This window comes from Fusarium musae, chromosome 8 (genome assembly GCF_019915245.1).
Source record: "Fusarium musae strain F31 chromosome 8, whole genome shotgun sequence".
NCBI lineage: Eukaryota > Fungi > Ascomycota > Sordariomycetes > Hypocreales > Nectriaceae > Fusarium > Fusarium musae.
The window spans coordinates 1507720-1522285 of record NC_058394.1 but is presented as its reverse complement, the minus strand read 5'-3'; the positions used below and the strand labels follow the sequence as shown (position 1 = coordinate 1522285).

General features: G+C 50.0%; 7 protein-coding genes across 7 annotated transcripts; 2 read left to right on the top strand and 5 right to left on the bottom strand.

Annotated features, from left to right (window-relative positions):
• Window positions 1-1209: 1209 nt before the first annotated feature.
• On the bottom strand, window positions 1210-1597 carry J7337_010718 (uncharacterized protein; the record flags this gene model as incomplete). The annotated part of the gene is made up of 3 exons (XM_044828293.1): window positions 1210-1453; window positions 1525-1544; window positions 1595-1597. 3 exons carry the CDS (start codon window positions 1595-1597, stop codon window positions 1210-1212), a joined length of 267 nt encoding a protein of 88 aa, XP_044676847.1.
• A 314-nt stretch (window positions 1598-1911) lies between these two features.
• J7337_010717 (uncharacterized protein) lies at window positions 1912-3063 on the top strand (the record flags this gene model as incomplete). The annotated part of the gene is made up of 1 exon (XM_044828292.1): window positions 1912-3063. One exon carries the CDS (start codon window positions 1912-1914, stop codon window positions 3061-3063), a length of 1152 nt encoding a protein of 383 aa, XP_044676846.1.
• A 322-nt stretch (window positions 3064-3385) lies between these two features.
• On the bottom strand, window positions 3386-5851 carry J7337_010716 (uncharacterized protein; the record flags this gene model as incomplete). The annotated part of the gene is made up of 1 exon (XM_044828291.1): window positions 3386-5851. One exon carries the CDS (start codon window positions 5849-5851, stop codon window positions 3386-3388), a length of 2466 nt encoding a protein of 821 aa, XP_044676845.1.
• A 1527-nt stretch (window positions 5852-7378) lies between these two features.
• J7337_010715 (uncharacterized protein) lies at window positions 7379-8681 on the top strand (the record flags this gene model as incomplete). The annotated part of the gene is made up of 3 exons (XM_044828290.1): window positions 7379-7645; window positions 7700-8508; window positions 8561-8681. The coding sequence occupies 3 exons, from the start codon at window positions 7379-7381 to the stop codon at window positions 8679-8681; spliced, it is 1197 nt and encodes a 398-aa protein (XP_044676844.1).
• A 383-nt stretch (window positions 8682-9064) lies between these two features.
• Window positions 9065-10008, bottom strand: J7337_010714 (uncharacterized protein; the record flags this gene model as incomplete). The annotated part of the gene is made up of 2 exons (XM_044828289.1): window positions 9065-9840; window positions 9891-10008. 2 exons carry the CDS (start codon window positions 10006-10008, stop codon window positions 9065-9067), a joined length of 894 nt encoding a protein of 297 aa, XP_044676843.1.
• Window positions 10009-10568: 560 nt separating this feature from the next.
• Window positions 10569-11298, bottom strand: J7337_010713 (uncharacterized protein; the record flags this gene model as incomplete). The annotated part of the gene is made up of 2 exons (XM_044828288.1): window positions 10569-11135; window positions 11194-11298. The coding sequence occupies 2 exons, from the start codon at window positions 11296-11298 to the stop codon at window positions 10569-10571; spliced, it is 672 nt and encodes a 223-aa protein (XP_044676842.1).
• An 832-nt stretch (window positions 11299-12130) lies between these two features.
• Window positions 12131-13748, bottom strand: J7337_010712 (uncharacterized protein; the record flags this gene model as incomplete). Its single annotated transcript, XM_044828287.1, has 2 exons — window positions 12131-13445; window positions 13498-13748. 2 exons carry the CDS (start codon window positions 13746-13748, stop codon window positions 12131-12133), a joined length of 1566 nt encoding a protein of 521 aa, XP_044676841.1.
• Window positions 13749-14566: the final 818 nt, after the last annotated feature.

Below are 14566 nucleotides of genomic sequence, written 5' to 3'. Positions count from 1 at the left end.
CAGACCGGCTATGGTGCGGGCTTCCAGTGTTTCTGAACATCGTCTTGGAGAGAACCGATAGCCAATGATTCACAGCCGACTTGTATGGTGCTTCTGTTATTTGTTGTCATGTGTAGTATCAGGCAGTCAGTATACCAGGCAGACTGGACGGGACTGAACTGCTGGGCTATGTCTGAATGGCATTTGATGAGGTAGTATCCGTAGTTCTGCAGCATGATTTATCAAGTTACACACAAGCAATTCGCCGTTACTTCCCTTATTTAGCACCAGTGTTCTTGAAAACAAATGTATGACCCAATCTCAATTAGGTGTTTCATTCTCAGCAATGTCTTTTGAGGCCCGGTCTCAGTTATCGCCTTCAACACATTCAGACGAGCTTGATGTCAAGTGGGTTTGCTCTTGTGTAGGGTGTGTTACTGAGTCCTTGTCGTCGCCCTTGCCTTGGTCGCTTTAATAGGATTATCACGTCAGTTCGGCTGTAACGAGGGCCATTATCTACAGTCGTCTGATGCTTTATGTGAAAGCTGTTTCAGCAATGTGGAAGTCAGTCCAAGCTCACTTCAAGAGGAGGAGGCTCAAATATAGGCCGACTACGTCGTACGCACATCTTCCCAGCATACCTTAAAGTATTGTTGTGAAAAGAATAGTCCCAATATGTTATGTTCGGCTAATGATTCTCCACGTCTAGTATAACGGGAGGCACACCGTATGTATGAAAATCCCGGGTGTGAATCAGTTCATCTCAATTTCGAAACACTTTTCGTTCTTCATAAGGCCCATCGAGATGCCACCAGTATGAAACTACTTCTCAGGAACTAGAAGGCGATATTGATTCACATACTACGCAGTAAGCATATTTAGCAGTGCTCTGATTTGCTCTCAGGATCGAGCATTGCCACCCAATTGATAACCCTATGGCCGGGTAAGCAACATGTTGGTAAGCCAAAGGACAAACTAGAGACTTTCTTGGGTCGAAATTCGGTTTCTCATCACGTTTAATCTCAGTCGAGAAGTTCCAGGGAGCTTCGTGAAATGGAATATAGCAACCCTTATCATCACAACATCATAGACACCAGATATTGATCTTGAATCAGATTGCATTCCTCTTTCGCAGAAATTTGTACACATTGTCGTTTTATCCAGCTCTATTCGCTCTTTGACGCATTTCCCTGGTCCTCTTGATCCCACTGCTTCAACTGTTTCGACCAGCTAAACCCCATTGTTAGCACTTTCGCTCAGAATCTCGCCAATGCGGAATTGGATAGCATACTGTCGGCTGGCGTACCACTGCCCTTGCTCAGGTCGGTGAGCCCATTGTTCTCGTCCAGCGCTGAACTTCCACGTAACCGCAACGATTCCGGCCATGACGACACCAGCAATCAGGGTGTTGGCGCGCCAGTTCGCAGGCTGCGCGTACCAACCACCGGCTGGAGACCAGACGTGCTTGGGGTAACTGTCGTAGGATGGGTTAGATACGGTAATCGCTTCGCTTTCGGTGCTTGGTTCGTGAGAGGTAAAACTTACGGGACTTTTCCGCCGCCGCCCTAGGTCAATTGTTAGCATGGACTCACTCCAGTTTGTGGGCTTTACTCACCATTTTGAACAATTGACTAACAGACGAAAAGATAAGGGTTGACAGGGCGATGGCGACGTTGAATTGATTCAAATGGCCGGTTGCCAACAGGTGAGGTCCCAGCTTCCAAGGCGGCTAGACGGGAGAAACGAAGAACGGGCCGCCTGTTGTTCCGGTCAAACCACACACCCCAGCTCACACGACTCTAGCCTTGTAGCGCAGAACTTTTTACCCGTCGACGACCAACAACACAGGCGACAATCTCCAATTCGCTCCGTCGCCTCATCGACGCCTTTCACAAACCGACGGGATATTCGAGAGGGAATTTATTGGGCTCGATGAAGAGGGCACGGATCGATCGATGGGGCGGCCAATTGCTGCAGGCCCATGCCCGCAGTATCGGTAGCGGTATCTCAAGACAGGCATTTCTACTAGCGACTCGACGTCAAGCTTCTACAGTTGCCGCTTCTCAAACCAACGAAGAAACACCCACATTCACCAATCTCCCATCTCCCTCCCCCGAACGTGCCGCTGAGTCGGCCAAGCTTGCGGCTCTCCACTCCCGGTTATCACTCTCCAACAAGATCCCTCTGGAAACTCTCGCCCGGGCCCTCATCGTTCCCTCAGCCGACAAGAACCCCAGCTTCAACAACGCCAACCTCGCCTTCCTCGGCAGCACATTCATCAACTATCACGTCCTCGAGTTCCTCGTCTGTAAATGGCCTCGTCTACCAATGGCTGTCCTCTACGAGGCCCTCCGTGCCTATTCTGGAAAGGAATCCCTGCATCAAGTAGCGCGCAGGTGGGGTGTTGAGGCCGCTGCTGCTCCCGGTGAGGAGGTCGATCCTGGCCTATTACAATGGGCACCCCGGGATGCGGATATGCAGTCACGCTGGGGTTCTGTCCGTCAAGAATCTGCTTTTACAGACCGATTTAAACCCCGGCGAGGAATCAGCAGTCGTGTAGTCTACGACAATGCTTTTGGTGATCCCGTGAACGTCGAGAAGATGAGCAGCGAGGAGGGCTATAAGTATTACCAACACGAGGCGTACTCTTCATTTGTCCAAGCCGTTGTTGGTGCTGTTTACACCCACTCCGGTCAAGACGCCGCTCGCGATTTCGTCAAAGCTCACGTCCTTGCTCGACAAGTCGACGTTTCTACCATGTTCGAATTCAGTCTACCTACACGAGAACTCTCCATGTTGTGCGCTCGTGAAGGATTTGAGGCACCTATTGCTCGTCTAGAGAGTGAGACAGGTCGGCATTCACGAACTCCCGTGTTCATTGTTGGTATTTACAGCGGTTCTGAGAAACTTGGTGAAGGTGGCGGCCCTAGCCTGGACGTTGCCAGATGGAAGGCATCGATGAACGCCCTCAAAGCGTGGTACCTCTACAGCCCCGGCAACAAGGTCCGGGTGCCCAGTGACATGTACGAGCCGGATGCTAAGCGCTGGACAGCCCCGCATATCGATATTGGTGAGGTCATCTAAACCAGAAATGTCGTGGTGTTGGATATATATGTACTCAGAGCGGCGTATCAGGCGTCGGCTCTTCATGTGGATAATGAGCAATTTTCGCCCCGGTTGGGCTGTGTATAAAAATTACATGGGAGCATAGGATCCTAGAGGATCGGGATGGGAAACGTCACTGTAAGATACAATGTAACACAATGACAAAACTCGACAGAATCAGAATCAGAATCAGCATCAAATTTTTACATTACACTGCGTCCCTGACGCCTGCACGGGTATACTAGATACATGCTTCTGTAAGTCAAATGATTATTCTACCAGGAATGTTGAAATCACAGGCTCAACTGAAATGATCACCTTCGCCCAGACGGATGCCTTCGCCTCTCCTCATACGGGATCGATAACGGTCCTGACGTTGGGCCTTTTCTGCTTCCTCGCGAAGCTTCTTCTTGCGCTGATACACTGCGCGGATGGTATCTCGAATCTGCTGCTTTCCCTCGTCGTAGTTTGCTCGAGCCAATGCAGTGACATTATCAATCTGTTCAGGGGTATAGATGAAGTTCCATGTGCTAAGGTACTCGGTAGTTCCTGGAGAAATACCAGGGACCTTGTCGTTGGAAATGAAAGGCAAATAGACAACAGCAATACCAGCATCGGGCTCCATGAGCTGCCATGATGTCTCGGTCGATATTGCTTTTGAGGGAGGTGGTGGCTCAGTACTGCGTTCTGTGTTAGTCCCAACCCAGACAGTGCAGTAGCCCAGATCGCCGGACTCTTGATCCCCAGGCTCGAACTTGGTCTTGTCACTCTCTGCCATAACTTGCTTGCCCTCTTCGTGAGCTTCCTGGCGAAGCTCATCCTGCTCTTTCTTGGCTTCGCGGAGCTTAGCCTCAGCTTCACGAGTGGATTTCGCCTGTGCCTCGTCTAGCTCTTCTACTACCTGGGATGTTGCTTCTCCGGGCTTGGGCCAGCCAATGCCGACGGGCCAACCCCGAACACCGCGTTGACGGGCGTAGCCATCGGCGACTGAGAGCCAGTTGTCGGTTTTGATGTCTGCAGAGGCATCAAAGGCAACAAGTACGTCCACATCTCTGCCCGGACGCAGGAGTGGGTAGATAGGCAAGTTATTAGACATTCCAGCATCCATAAGCTGAATATACTCGTTGTCATAAATACTGGTCGGCGTGGTTTCCGGTAATTTTCCGTGCATTCCGTAGGCAAAGTTGGGTATTTTGGCAGGATCAATAGGATGCACTTTTACCAAATCATCGTCTCGTGTCGAGATGAGTTCATCAATAGTCCCAAAACCAGTCAGACCCTGGACAAGTGGCTTGATCTCTCGGTAATAATGACTGAGAGTTGCACAAAATGCGCTACCAAAGATGCCCATGAGGAGTGGCAAACGAAGTTCGGGGAGATGGAAGCCATCCTCAGGAGGAACATCACATCCCTGGTTGAATCTGCGGCCTAAAGCCCAGGTGGGGATTCCGGCGCCGAACTCTTCACAAAAGAATTCGTACGGGGTGATCTCATACCACTGAAACCACGCCTCCTTCTTGGCTTTCTCTTTGGCGATCTCGGCTTCGATTGGGCCTTGTTCAGCAGCCTCTGGCAAGTCAGGAATCTCGTGTCTCACAGCAGTATAGATGGGCATCGGTAATTGCCCGTACTGGACGTATTGGCGTTGGTTTGAGAGCTTAAAGTCGCGATCGTTGACTCCGAGGTCCCCTTTTGGCACAAGGTACCGAGCTGCCAGTAAGACACCATACACATCGACGAGACCAAAATCTGCCTTGGGATCACCCTTGAGCTTCTCGACCATGCCACTCAGCAGGTATTTATTAGTCGGCATAGAAGCAAGAGATTGGAAGGCCACGGGCGGGTAGGCGATATGGGTTGAGGCCCTAGCTTTCAGGTGCTCGAGAAGGTTACGAATGTTTCCCTTGTTGAACGATGTGAGACTCAAAGCTTGAAGCCAGCATGAGCCGCTCACGCCCGAGGTGTATGTGACGCAGTCAAACAGCCCATCCTCTTCTGTGGCAAGAATTGATCCAGTTCCAGCAATAAGTGCTCTCAGACCTCCACCAGAGCCGCACATTGCAATTGTGGGAACATCATCCGGATGGACATCCTCCTCCTTCAGTCCCAGATATTTAGCCAGCCCTATTCTGGCGACTCGTTTTCGCCGGGACAAAAATTCCTTCTCCTCATCGCAAAGATTGGGTGAAACTCGAACTTTGGCAGAATATCGAATCTCGGGATTAATTAGGGGGTCGTGGGCGTCTTGCCAAATCTCGTCGGCCAGAGACCCTGGGGACATGGAGAGTTCATGCTGGAGTTTCCGAACATAGCCTGGGATAAGTCTGGACCACTCAGGGAGGAGATAACTAACGACCTTGTCGGAGAAGGAGGAGAATTGAACATCGTTGAGCTTACAGAACGTCTCGAAGCGGCGAGCAAAGTTTATCCAGGCCGACTGGTCACTATCTAATTCTCCGTCCTGAGTCTTGTCTTGTTTCTCGTCCTTTGGAGAGTCCTCATGGGTTCGCTGCCTCAATTGTTTACCGGAAAGCTGTGCAAAGTCGTCAGAAGGGTAGAGCCACCAGATGAAAAGCCCGCCGGTAATTACTGCTACTGGAAACGTCGATTTTTGCTGTGCTTCTTGCTTGGCATCGTTTTTGGATGGAGATGTCCACAGATGGCGGTGTTGACGATGCGATAATCTTCGTCGGGGGATCCGCGGGTGGATATTGAGTCTTGTAGTGACTCTATTGAGGCTCTTGAGAGAGCCGCGGTAGTTTCTCATCGTTCTGGTGCAATTGGGTTTCGTCGAGAATTTTATTGTCATAGTTTGACAGCGCACAGCACATGCTTTTAGTGGCTGCAAGCCCAAACTCAGTGCATTGTCGCAAGACAAATAGAGGAATATGGGTAGATCTTTGAAAGAGAGTATAGAATCGAAATGGCAGATTGGACCGCGAGATTAGGTAGACACCTCGGCAGGTATCCGAAGGATTTGGTGCCTGGATGCTAGGGATTTTATATGACACTACTGTACCGTACCACGTTGCGCAACTTGTTGAGAATAGCTCAAGATGGCTGATGTCATTCTCAAGTTCCGTCCTGCAAAAGTGGGATGTGGGGTCTACAAGTGCAAAACTAGAGGGGTACTTGAGAGCTGAATATGAGCCTCGACCATTCCAAAGTATTTCTCTATTGCTTTCAGAGATCACATGTACGTCAGGGCAGACGGACGCTTCCCGTATCATGCCACGGATCAAGCGAGAGAATCGAAACTCCCGATTATTATATCAAGATGTTGTAACTTTTGCGGTTCCATTCGGAGGTTTTCTCTTTGTTTGGCATGTGGTATTCACTTTATCGGTACCACGGATCTTCAGGTCCGCTTTCAACTTGGATGGTCAAAAAGCTTGGTTCCGAGCCAAGGAGACAAGACAAGGCCCAATCAGGTTACAGCTGACGGTCAACTCGGGCTCTCTTTTTTCAAAGAGCTTAATTATCGCCGAGTTTCATTGTGGTAGAGTGACTTGATTTTGGGGAACAGTCGTCGCTACTCGATCTCTTGATCAACCGCTCTGCTCTGATACAGTTATATAAAAATTGACAAATCAGATCGAAGAATTGCTGCATAGGCTATGTCTGATTTGATCGACTGAGAGACTTGCTCTTAAATAATACAAGTTCATAATATATTTGTCGAATTACAATTTTGGTCTCGAGTTGTCATCGTCATGATGCTAGATAAACTCTAACTAGTAGACTGCTCCTTAGGTTATCTTGATCATTGAAACGGAACACTCACGAGTCACAAATGGAGGGAGCGGCAGGAAAGTGGGGTCATCCGCGGTGGGGGAATGGGAGAGACACTGAGACAGGAACTTGTGGATCGCTAGCGGACTTCCAACGCCAAAAAAGGCGGGCGGTGAAATCGCAAAGCTAAGTCTAGCGAGCGATGGGCCTTTCGATGGTTTTTTTTTCAAGGTGATTTTTTCCTCGCTCCGGCAGAATCAATCAATCACTTTCTTTTACTCTTCTTCAATTGAATCTGTTTTATACAAACAAAACACATCAATTGTGTAACTCGAGATAATTCTTTCTATCAAGGTAAGCTTCATCGAGCAGGCAACAGTCACGCCGATGACTCGCTTTTTTTCAACCCCGCCACCATCTTTTACGTTTTCGCGACCTTTTCTCACTTCGCTTCTAGCTTCTTTCCTCTTTATCCTATCCCTCAACACTTCTTAGCCTGCGACCGTGAAACAGTCGCGATCGCGCATCGTTCCCAATTATCAAATAACGGTCGAAACTCACAATGAGCGAAGCTGAAGCCTCCAAGCCTGTCGAGGCTGTCCAGCCTGAGGTTGACGTTCCCACCACCCAGCCCACAGAAGAGAAGGTTGAAGAGAAAACAGAGCAGAAGGCAGAGGAGTCCACAGAAAAGCCCGAGGAGAAATCTGAAGAGAAGAAGGAGATTTTGAAGACAACAGCCAAGCATGATGATGCAAACCCTCGCAACAACCGCAAATTCGACCCTTCAACCCGTGAGGTCACTGATGACCCTGAGGCCATCCGCAAGCAGGTATGTATAGCTTCACCCATCTCCCCCTGCCGCGCCGTGTACTGACTCCTCTAGGTCGAGTTTTACTTTGGCGACTGGAACTTCCCTCAAGACAAGTTCATGTGGGAGTCATGCGGCGGAAGCGAAAACAAGCCCATGAAGGTCAAGACTATCCACTCCTTCAAGCGTATGCGAACATTCCAGCCCTACAGCGCCGTCATCGCTGCTCTCAAGGACAGCAAGTTTCTTGAGCTTTCCGGTGAGGAGGGCGAGGAGGTCGTCAAACGCAAGACCCCCTACCAGCCCATGAACGCCTCCAAGGCCAAGGTCGAAGCCGCTACCGTATACGTCAAGGGCTTTGGCGATGAGGCTCCCAACACCCAATTCGACCTTGAGAGCTTCTTCGCTCAGTTTGGCGAGGTCAAGGGTCTTAAGCTCCGACGCACTAACGAGGGTCTCTTCAAGGGTTCCGTGTTCGTCACCTTTGCCGACGAGGATGAGGCGAGCAAGTTCCTCAAGATTGACCCTAAGCCTAAGTGGAAGGACCACGATCTCAAAATCATGAGCAAACGAGCTTATTGCGACGAGAAGAACGACCTTATCCGACAAGGGAAGATCGAGCCTAATCAGAGCAATCCCCGCAAGTTTTATGAGGGTCGAGAGACAGGCAAGGGTGGACGTGGACGGGGTGGAAAGGATTCTCGTGGCCGTGGCCAGGACGACTGGAAGCAGCGACGTGAGAACGACCAGAAGAACGGGTTCAAGGATCGCCGAGGTGGGCGCGGCGGCCGAGGAGGCCGTGGTCGAGGCCGTGGCCGTGGTGGACGCGATGGTGGACGTGACCGTGATCAGTCCAAGGATGAGGTCAAGCACAGCAGCAACGAGTAAGCCGCCCTAATCATTATACTGAGAGGTATCTGCTAACATCCTACACAGTACCACCCCTCGCATCCAGTCTACTGTCGACGAGTCTGCCGATAACAAGAAGCGAAGCCGCGATGAGGATGCTCCCTCCGGTGAGCCTGCCGCCAAGAAGATCGATGTCAAGACCGAATAGGTCAAGTTCAAGACGAAATTAGAATCACTCATCTGAATCGAGGAGGAAAATGGAACCAAGAAACGACCAACATCATTTAGGCTGATACCATATATTGAACAAAAAGGGGGGGGGGGTTCAAAAACTATGAAGTTTTGTGAAAGGGAGATGAAGCGGAAACCGCAACAACTGTATTATGGGGTCTTTTTACGGAGCAACCAGGTGCTTTGCTATGCTTTCCTATTGTCTATCACGGGTCTATAGATGGCTAGTGGCATTTGACAAAGATTGTCAAACAAAGTGATACTATTCGCAAGTGACTTTATCTCCATTAATTCCCATCCGTTCTCTCTATATGGCCCCCTTCCTCCTCAGAAAACACCCTGTTTTACTTCATGGCGACTCTATACAGAGTAATCCAGCTTTTTATCGCCAAGGACGCCCCAAAACTCTTCGATAAGCTCTTTTTGGCCACTTGGTGCTCCTCGCACAGCAAGATATACACGTGCCTCAAGCTCAGGATCCCAATTGCCCGGGTTTCCATGTACCATGCGCCCACCAGCTTCGTTGAGGATCGCCCATCCAGCACAAACATCCCACGCCCAGCATCCACCCTCCCAGTACAAGTCTACCTGCCCCGCGGCCACAGCAGCAATGTTCAGCGCAGCAGAGCCCATCGACCGCAACGAGTGAACCATTGATCCGCCGTTTTCGGGAGTCGCTGTCAGCTTTCGGAATGCTTCGACCTTAATGTCAAAGTTGGGTCCGTCACGTTGTGCTCCCCATTCGACAGCGACGAGAGAACTGCCGAGGCCCTCGATTGGTCGCGGTGAGCGTGCGAGAGGAAGACGGCGGGGTTCTTTTCCACGACCGTGTGTGAGGAAGGCGCCGCGGCCCTTAATAGCGGTGTAGAGGGTGTCGAGCCAGGGGTTGTAGATGACGCCAATGGTAGGCTGACGATCGATTGCGAGACCGAGAGAGATACAGGCGCTGGGGAACGAGTGCACGAAGTTCGTTGTTCCATCGATCGGATCGACTACGAAAGTTGGTTCAGGGCCAAGTCTCACTCCAGGCTTGTATGTCTCTTCGCCCATGAAGGAGATCGAAGGGAATGATGAGGAGAGGCGGGTTGAGACCATCTTTTCGACGCCCTTGTCTGCTTCAGTAACAATGTCCACGGCTGCAATTGTGTCAGCTACCAAACTTGTCATGGACAGAACATGATCGTACAGTTGAGCTTGGTGTCGGTGTCGAGCTCAGCAGGATTGGCAGCCAAGATCATGGCTCCGGCCTCGTAGGCCACTGAGACGAGCTCATCATGAACAGCTTGAAGATCGATATCTTTCATTGTGTATATAATGTCTCTCCTGTTGTTGACTGAACAAGATACGATGGTGTTATGATGAAGTGGAGGAACAGATTTATGGAGGGGTTCTCGACGATTTGGCGGGGCAGCTCAAGCTGACGTCTGTGAGGGGCCGAATGCCGGGGCCGGTCAGAACAGCCCATCCAGAGCTTCCCAACATTTCAGTGACACTCAATGAACAGGGGCGAAATAGCACGTTGGGTTTGTGCTGTGCCTCAATTGGACACATGGCATTTCTCGATCAGATCTAGGGATAGAAACGCCGTGGATTAAGTGTCAAGTCACTATCGACAGGAGTGATACAAGACTTCCGTGAACTACCAAATTAATAAAAGAACCCTCGGAGCACATACACAATGTCATGATATATCAGAATTCCACCCAACCAAGTCCAGGCTCTGCATGAACCACAGGCTCCCAAGCCCAGTAGATAAGAAAGAAAGAAGGAAAGGCAAGCATAGAAAATTCGCAAACATTCCATAATCGGCACCTTTTGTCTCGTCTTCCGCAACGCACTCGACTCATTCAGCTCATTTCTTGTCTTACATGTTCTCCCTAAACACAGACCGTCGCTCTGTCGGACTGCTCTCGGCGCTGTCGCTTCTGTTCTTGGGTTTCGCAACTCCCGTGTCGATAGGTCGAGGGCTCACGCCGCGCAAACTTGAACCAGCGTCGTCATCGAACGGGTTTCGCCCTCCGGGTCCCGATGCAGGGCTTCTGCTGGCCCTACGCCCCCGATCTTCCTCTTCATCGAAACCCCGACCGCCCGGCAATCCCGGCGTCGCCGCGAGGTTCATGTTGTAACCACCGCCGTATCCGGTGTCCCGGCCGCGACCACCAACATCCTCCTCATAGTATCCATATTGGTCTGCTTCGTTTCCAACGCGCGAGTCCCACGCTTCGTCAGGATCCAGTGGACCAAAGCCGCGACGACCGCGAGCACCGCCGGATTGCTCGTAAGCGCCTGCGGCGGATCGGTTGTTACGGTTCTTGAATTTGCGAATCTTGTCGTTGAACCAGCCAGCGATGCCGCTAGGGGCAGGCTGTATTCCATAGCCGCTATCTTCCTTATGCCATGGTAGATACGATGCAAGACTTGGAGGGGGGAGCTGCGGAGTTAGGGTATTAGCTTGATTGACAGGATTGGGACCGAAGGAATTGACATACGCCGAGTCTGCGAGCACGAAGCTGTGTGAATACAACCCATCCAACAGCTCCTGCAACGAGAAGAACAATAATGGCGATCACGATGCCTCCTGCCGTCGACACCATCTTTCTGTGATCCCGCTTCCGAGTATCCAAGGAATTTGCGATGCGATCAGTCGCGTGGTGACGAAAGACGAGATAGTGAGACAGATGCTGGTCGGGCGCAAAACGCAATGATTGGGTTATCTACTTTGGTGGTTGAATAGTAATAACCCGCCGTGGTAAGGAAAGATACAATGAAGGGCTATTTTCGCAAGTGAGCTTTGGTGTCCTTTGTTTGACTTTGGCTTGTCGTGTTGGGATGAGGTGGCGGTGGTTCGTCCAAACTCCTACAGTGCAAGTGCAGTATGAAGATGTCACTGACTGGGCTTCAACTGAGATGTAATGAGCGCTGGAGGACTGGACGGGAAAAGCTTAGGGTGGTCCACTTCTGTCAGCGCCCACGAACTAGGGCTGCTTACAGTGGGCTTGGCGCTGGTGCCGGCTCTGGATTTAGTATCAGTAGCCCGCTTTAGTGGAGAAAGGCGTTTAAGTCCCTGCAGAGTTTCATAAGGTATCGGAGGTATCTAATTCCCTGCCCGAGAAGTCTCAACCCTCAGTTGCAACAACATCCAATGCTTGCATTCCATTCACACATCCATGTCAATTGGACTTCTTGCCAAGATTAAGCATCGTGAAAATGATTTATTTGCTCTGGCGAGTCGCACTCATAGCTTCCTCCTATCTCATTAAATAGTTACGATAGCATCTTATTCCACCCCTCGTATTCCTCACCCGAGCAAATCCACTCCCTTGCATCCGAGTCTATTTCAGTTCATTACAACGACTACTAGCCTCTTCGAATAGCAAAAAACATGCAATTAACCGCTCTGTATATCCAACTCGTCCTGGGGGTTCATCACTTGACACCGCACTTATTCCAATGTCCTCCCTGCCTCGCGAACGACAAGCTCTCCACGAAATCCTCCAACTTACATCGTCCATACTCATCCCCCCCACAGCTCTCCATTTCCATAACTCTGTCATTTATCACCACCCTCACGTATTCTTCCCCCTCCTCTTCATTTGAAGCGCCGCACTCGAGCTTCTCTACATACATTCGCGCAGCAAAGGGGACTACCCATGCCGATGAGTAGCCATGTGCTCGGATAGCTGGTATGATATGGTGTTTCGGTAGCCTGCTTGTCGAGTTGTACAGACCCATTGCTGAGAAAATAGACACCATAGTGTTGTCGTGGCTAAAGTCTGCATATAACGCCCTGTCCAGGGGAAATGTCTCAGGACTGGCGTCCAACGTGCGATTGGTTGTGGTGTGGTCATTAACAGGCTTCCTCGTCAATCGAGAAACAAGCTCGTTGACGTATCCTACGCCCTGTGTCGGTCCCATTGTGTTGCCATTACCATATTCGTAATATTTGCCTAGAGTCATGTAGTAATCGTAGCTTCGCCAATCTTCTGTGGAGAAAAGGTCGCAGAAACGGGATTGTCCTATACCATCAGGAGTGTTGACTGTGTTGAAAGGGCACAGATCCATGAGATAGATCGTCTCCTGTAACGACAATTTGGCTTTGTGCAGATTCCTGTTCAGTCTATCCCGAATAGAAGGCAGGAATTTGTTTCCCCAGGCAGTCTGCGCACTGTTATCACCTATCTCATCGTTGTCCTCGAACGAGCTACATGTTCCATGTGACAGTGTGTTGTTGATACCAGGCTCCTCGGGAATTACAAGAATGCCATCGGTGTAGTCATCTCCAGACTCTCCTCGAGAGGCATAGAAACCTTGTGTGAAGTTGTGAGACGACATGATAACTCTGTCGGATCCTGATGCCCTGATGAAAGGCTCCGTCTTTTCAGCGAGTCCTATGTATCGCTCATAAAAAGCCTTTCCAGAATCAATCATCTGGTCTTGACCAAAATCGGTCAGATCCTCAGATCCGAGGTTGTATTCGTAGTCCTTAAGCCATTCGTAGCCCTTGCCATAATTGGTTACTGATTTCTGGAGGCGAGCAATGGTGGCGCTGTATGCTGTAGTCTTGCCAGCGGTTGGATATCGAGCTCCATGGCGAGACAGGGCAATTCCTATGGTCACCTCGCAATCATCCGGTGTTGACGAATCAATCTCTGATGGGACAGAGAAGAAGGAAGAATATTGTCCCCAGAGCTTGGAAATGTCATTGCAGCTTCCGTCATATTCACATCCCGATGACAGTGTGCTTGCAGATGTTAGTTTGGGGTCAAATGTGAGATGTGGATGAGGATACTCACTTGTTGTGAACCCAAATAGCGAGAACTGTGATTAATGCAATTGTGCTGATTACCATGACAAGGTAGCTCCATCGTCGAGTCTCTCGACGCTTGTGCTCTGTATGCCAGTTCTCAAGTCGCTCTGCGTCCGCATAGCTCTCTTCGGCTTCTTCATCATTTGCAGATAGTAGCCGCCCTCTCTCAGCATCGGCATCAGATGCTTCTGAGCGATTCGCTTCTGAAGGCGCGCCGTCGCGCGGAATTCGAACCATTTCTACTGATTCGGTTATCTTGACAGGGATGTTTGTAGATGTTTTTGAGAGCAAATGACTCCCTGTGAGGGCGATGAGGTTAAAGTAGTAAAGGCTGATGGGAACAAACACGCAAGGTTTGAGATATTGAGCTGCTGGAGGCTCTTTCTTTGATAGCCTTGCGCCTTAGTCACATTTGTTGGCTGGAAATAGGGTTGATTAAGCTGAGCTGAGTATCCCTGAATGTTGGAGGTCCAAAGACACTTCACTTCACCTCAGGTGAGGGTGGGCCACGTGCATGGTCATGAGGCTGACCAATGAGGTACCATTAGCCACATCCGATGTCTTGAGCAGTTGTTACAGTGATTGCGCTCAGTCGTTAATCGGTGAAACGATGGTACAAAATCCAGAAGAGGAATAAACCCGCACGAGAATAAGAGCTGGGCAATTAAACCTCTTTCAGCATCATGAGATGGTTTGGCGTTGGTGCTATTATTAGATCACACCAATACCCTAAAGTTCAGTGGTGAAGACGACAAATGAAGTGGAAAGTATGTATCGAATGGAATATGCCGCTCTAGGCGGACTAAATTGCAACTAACTGTATCCTGCAGATCTCAAGATAACATCTCTGCTCCCATACCTCCAGCCTCTATCGTTTAAATGGACATAAATTTTGAAAGAAATCTGCCGCCCAGAAACCAGTTCTTTAATCCAACCCTTATTCCCAAATATTTTATCCCATTACCGTAGCATTCCAAATACCCAAAAGACCTTGCTTGCCACGTAGTCTAGCTACAGGGCAGCTGTAGTACGGATGGTATCATACAAGTGTATAA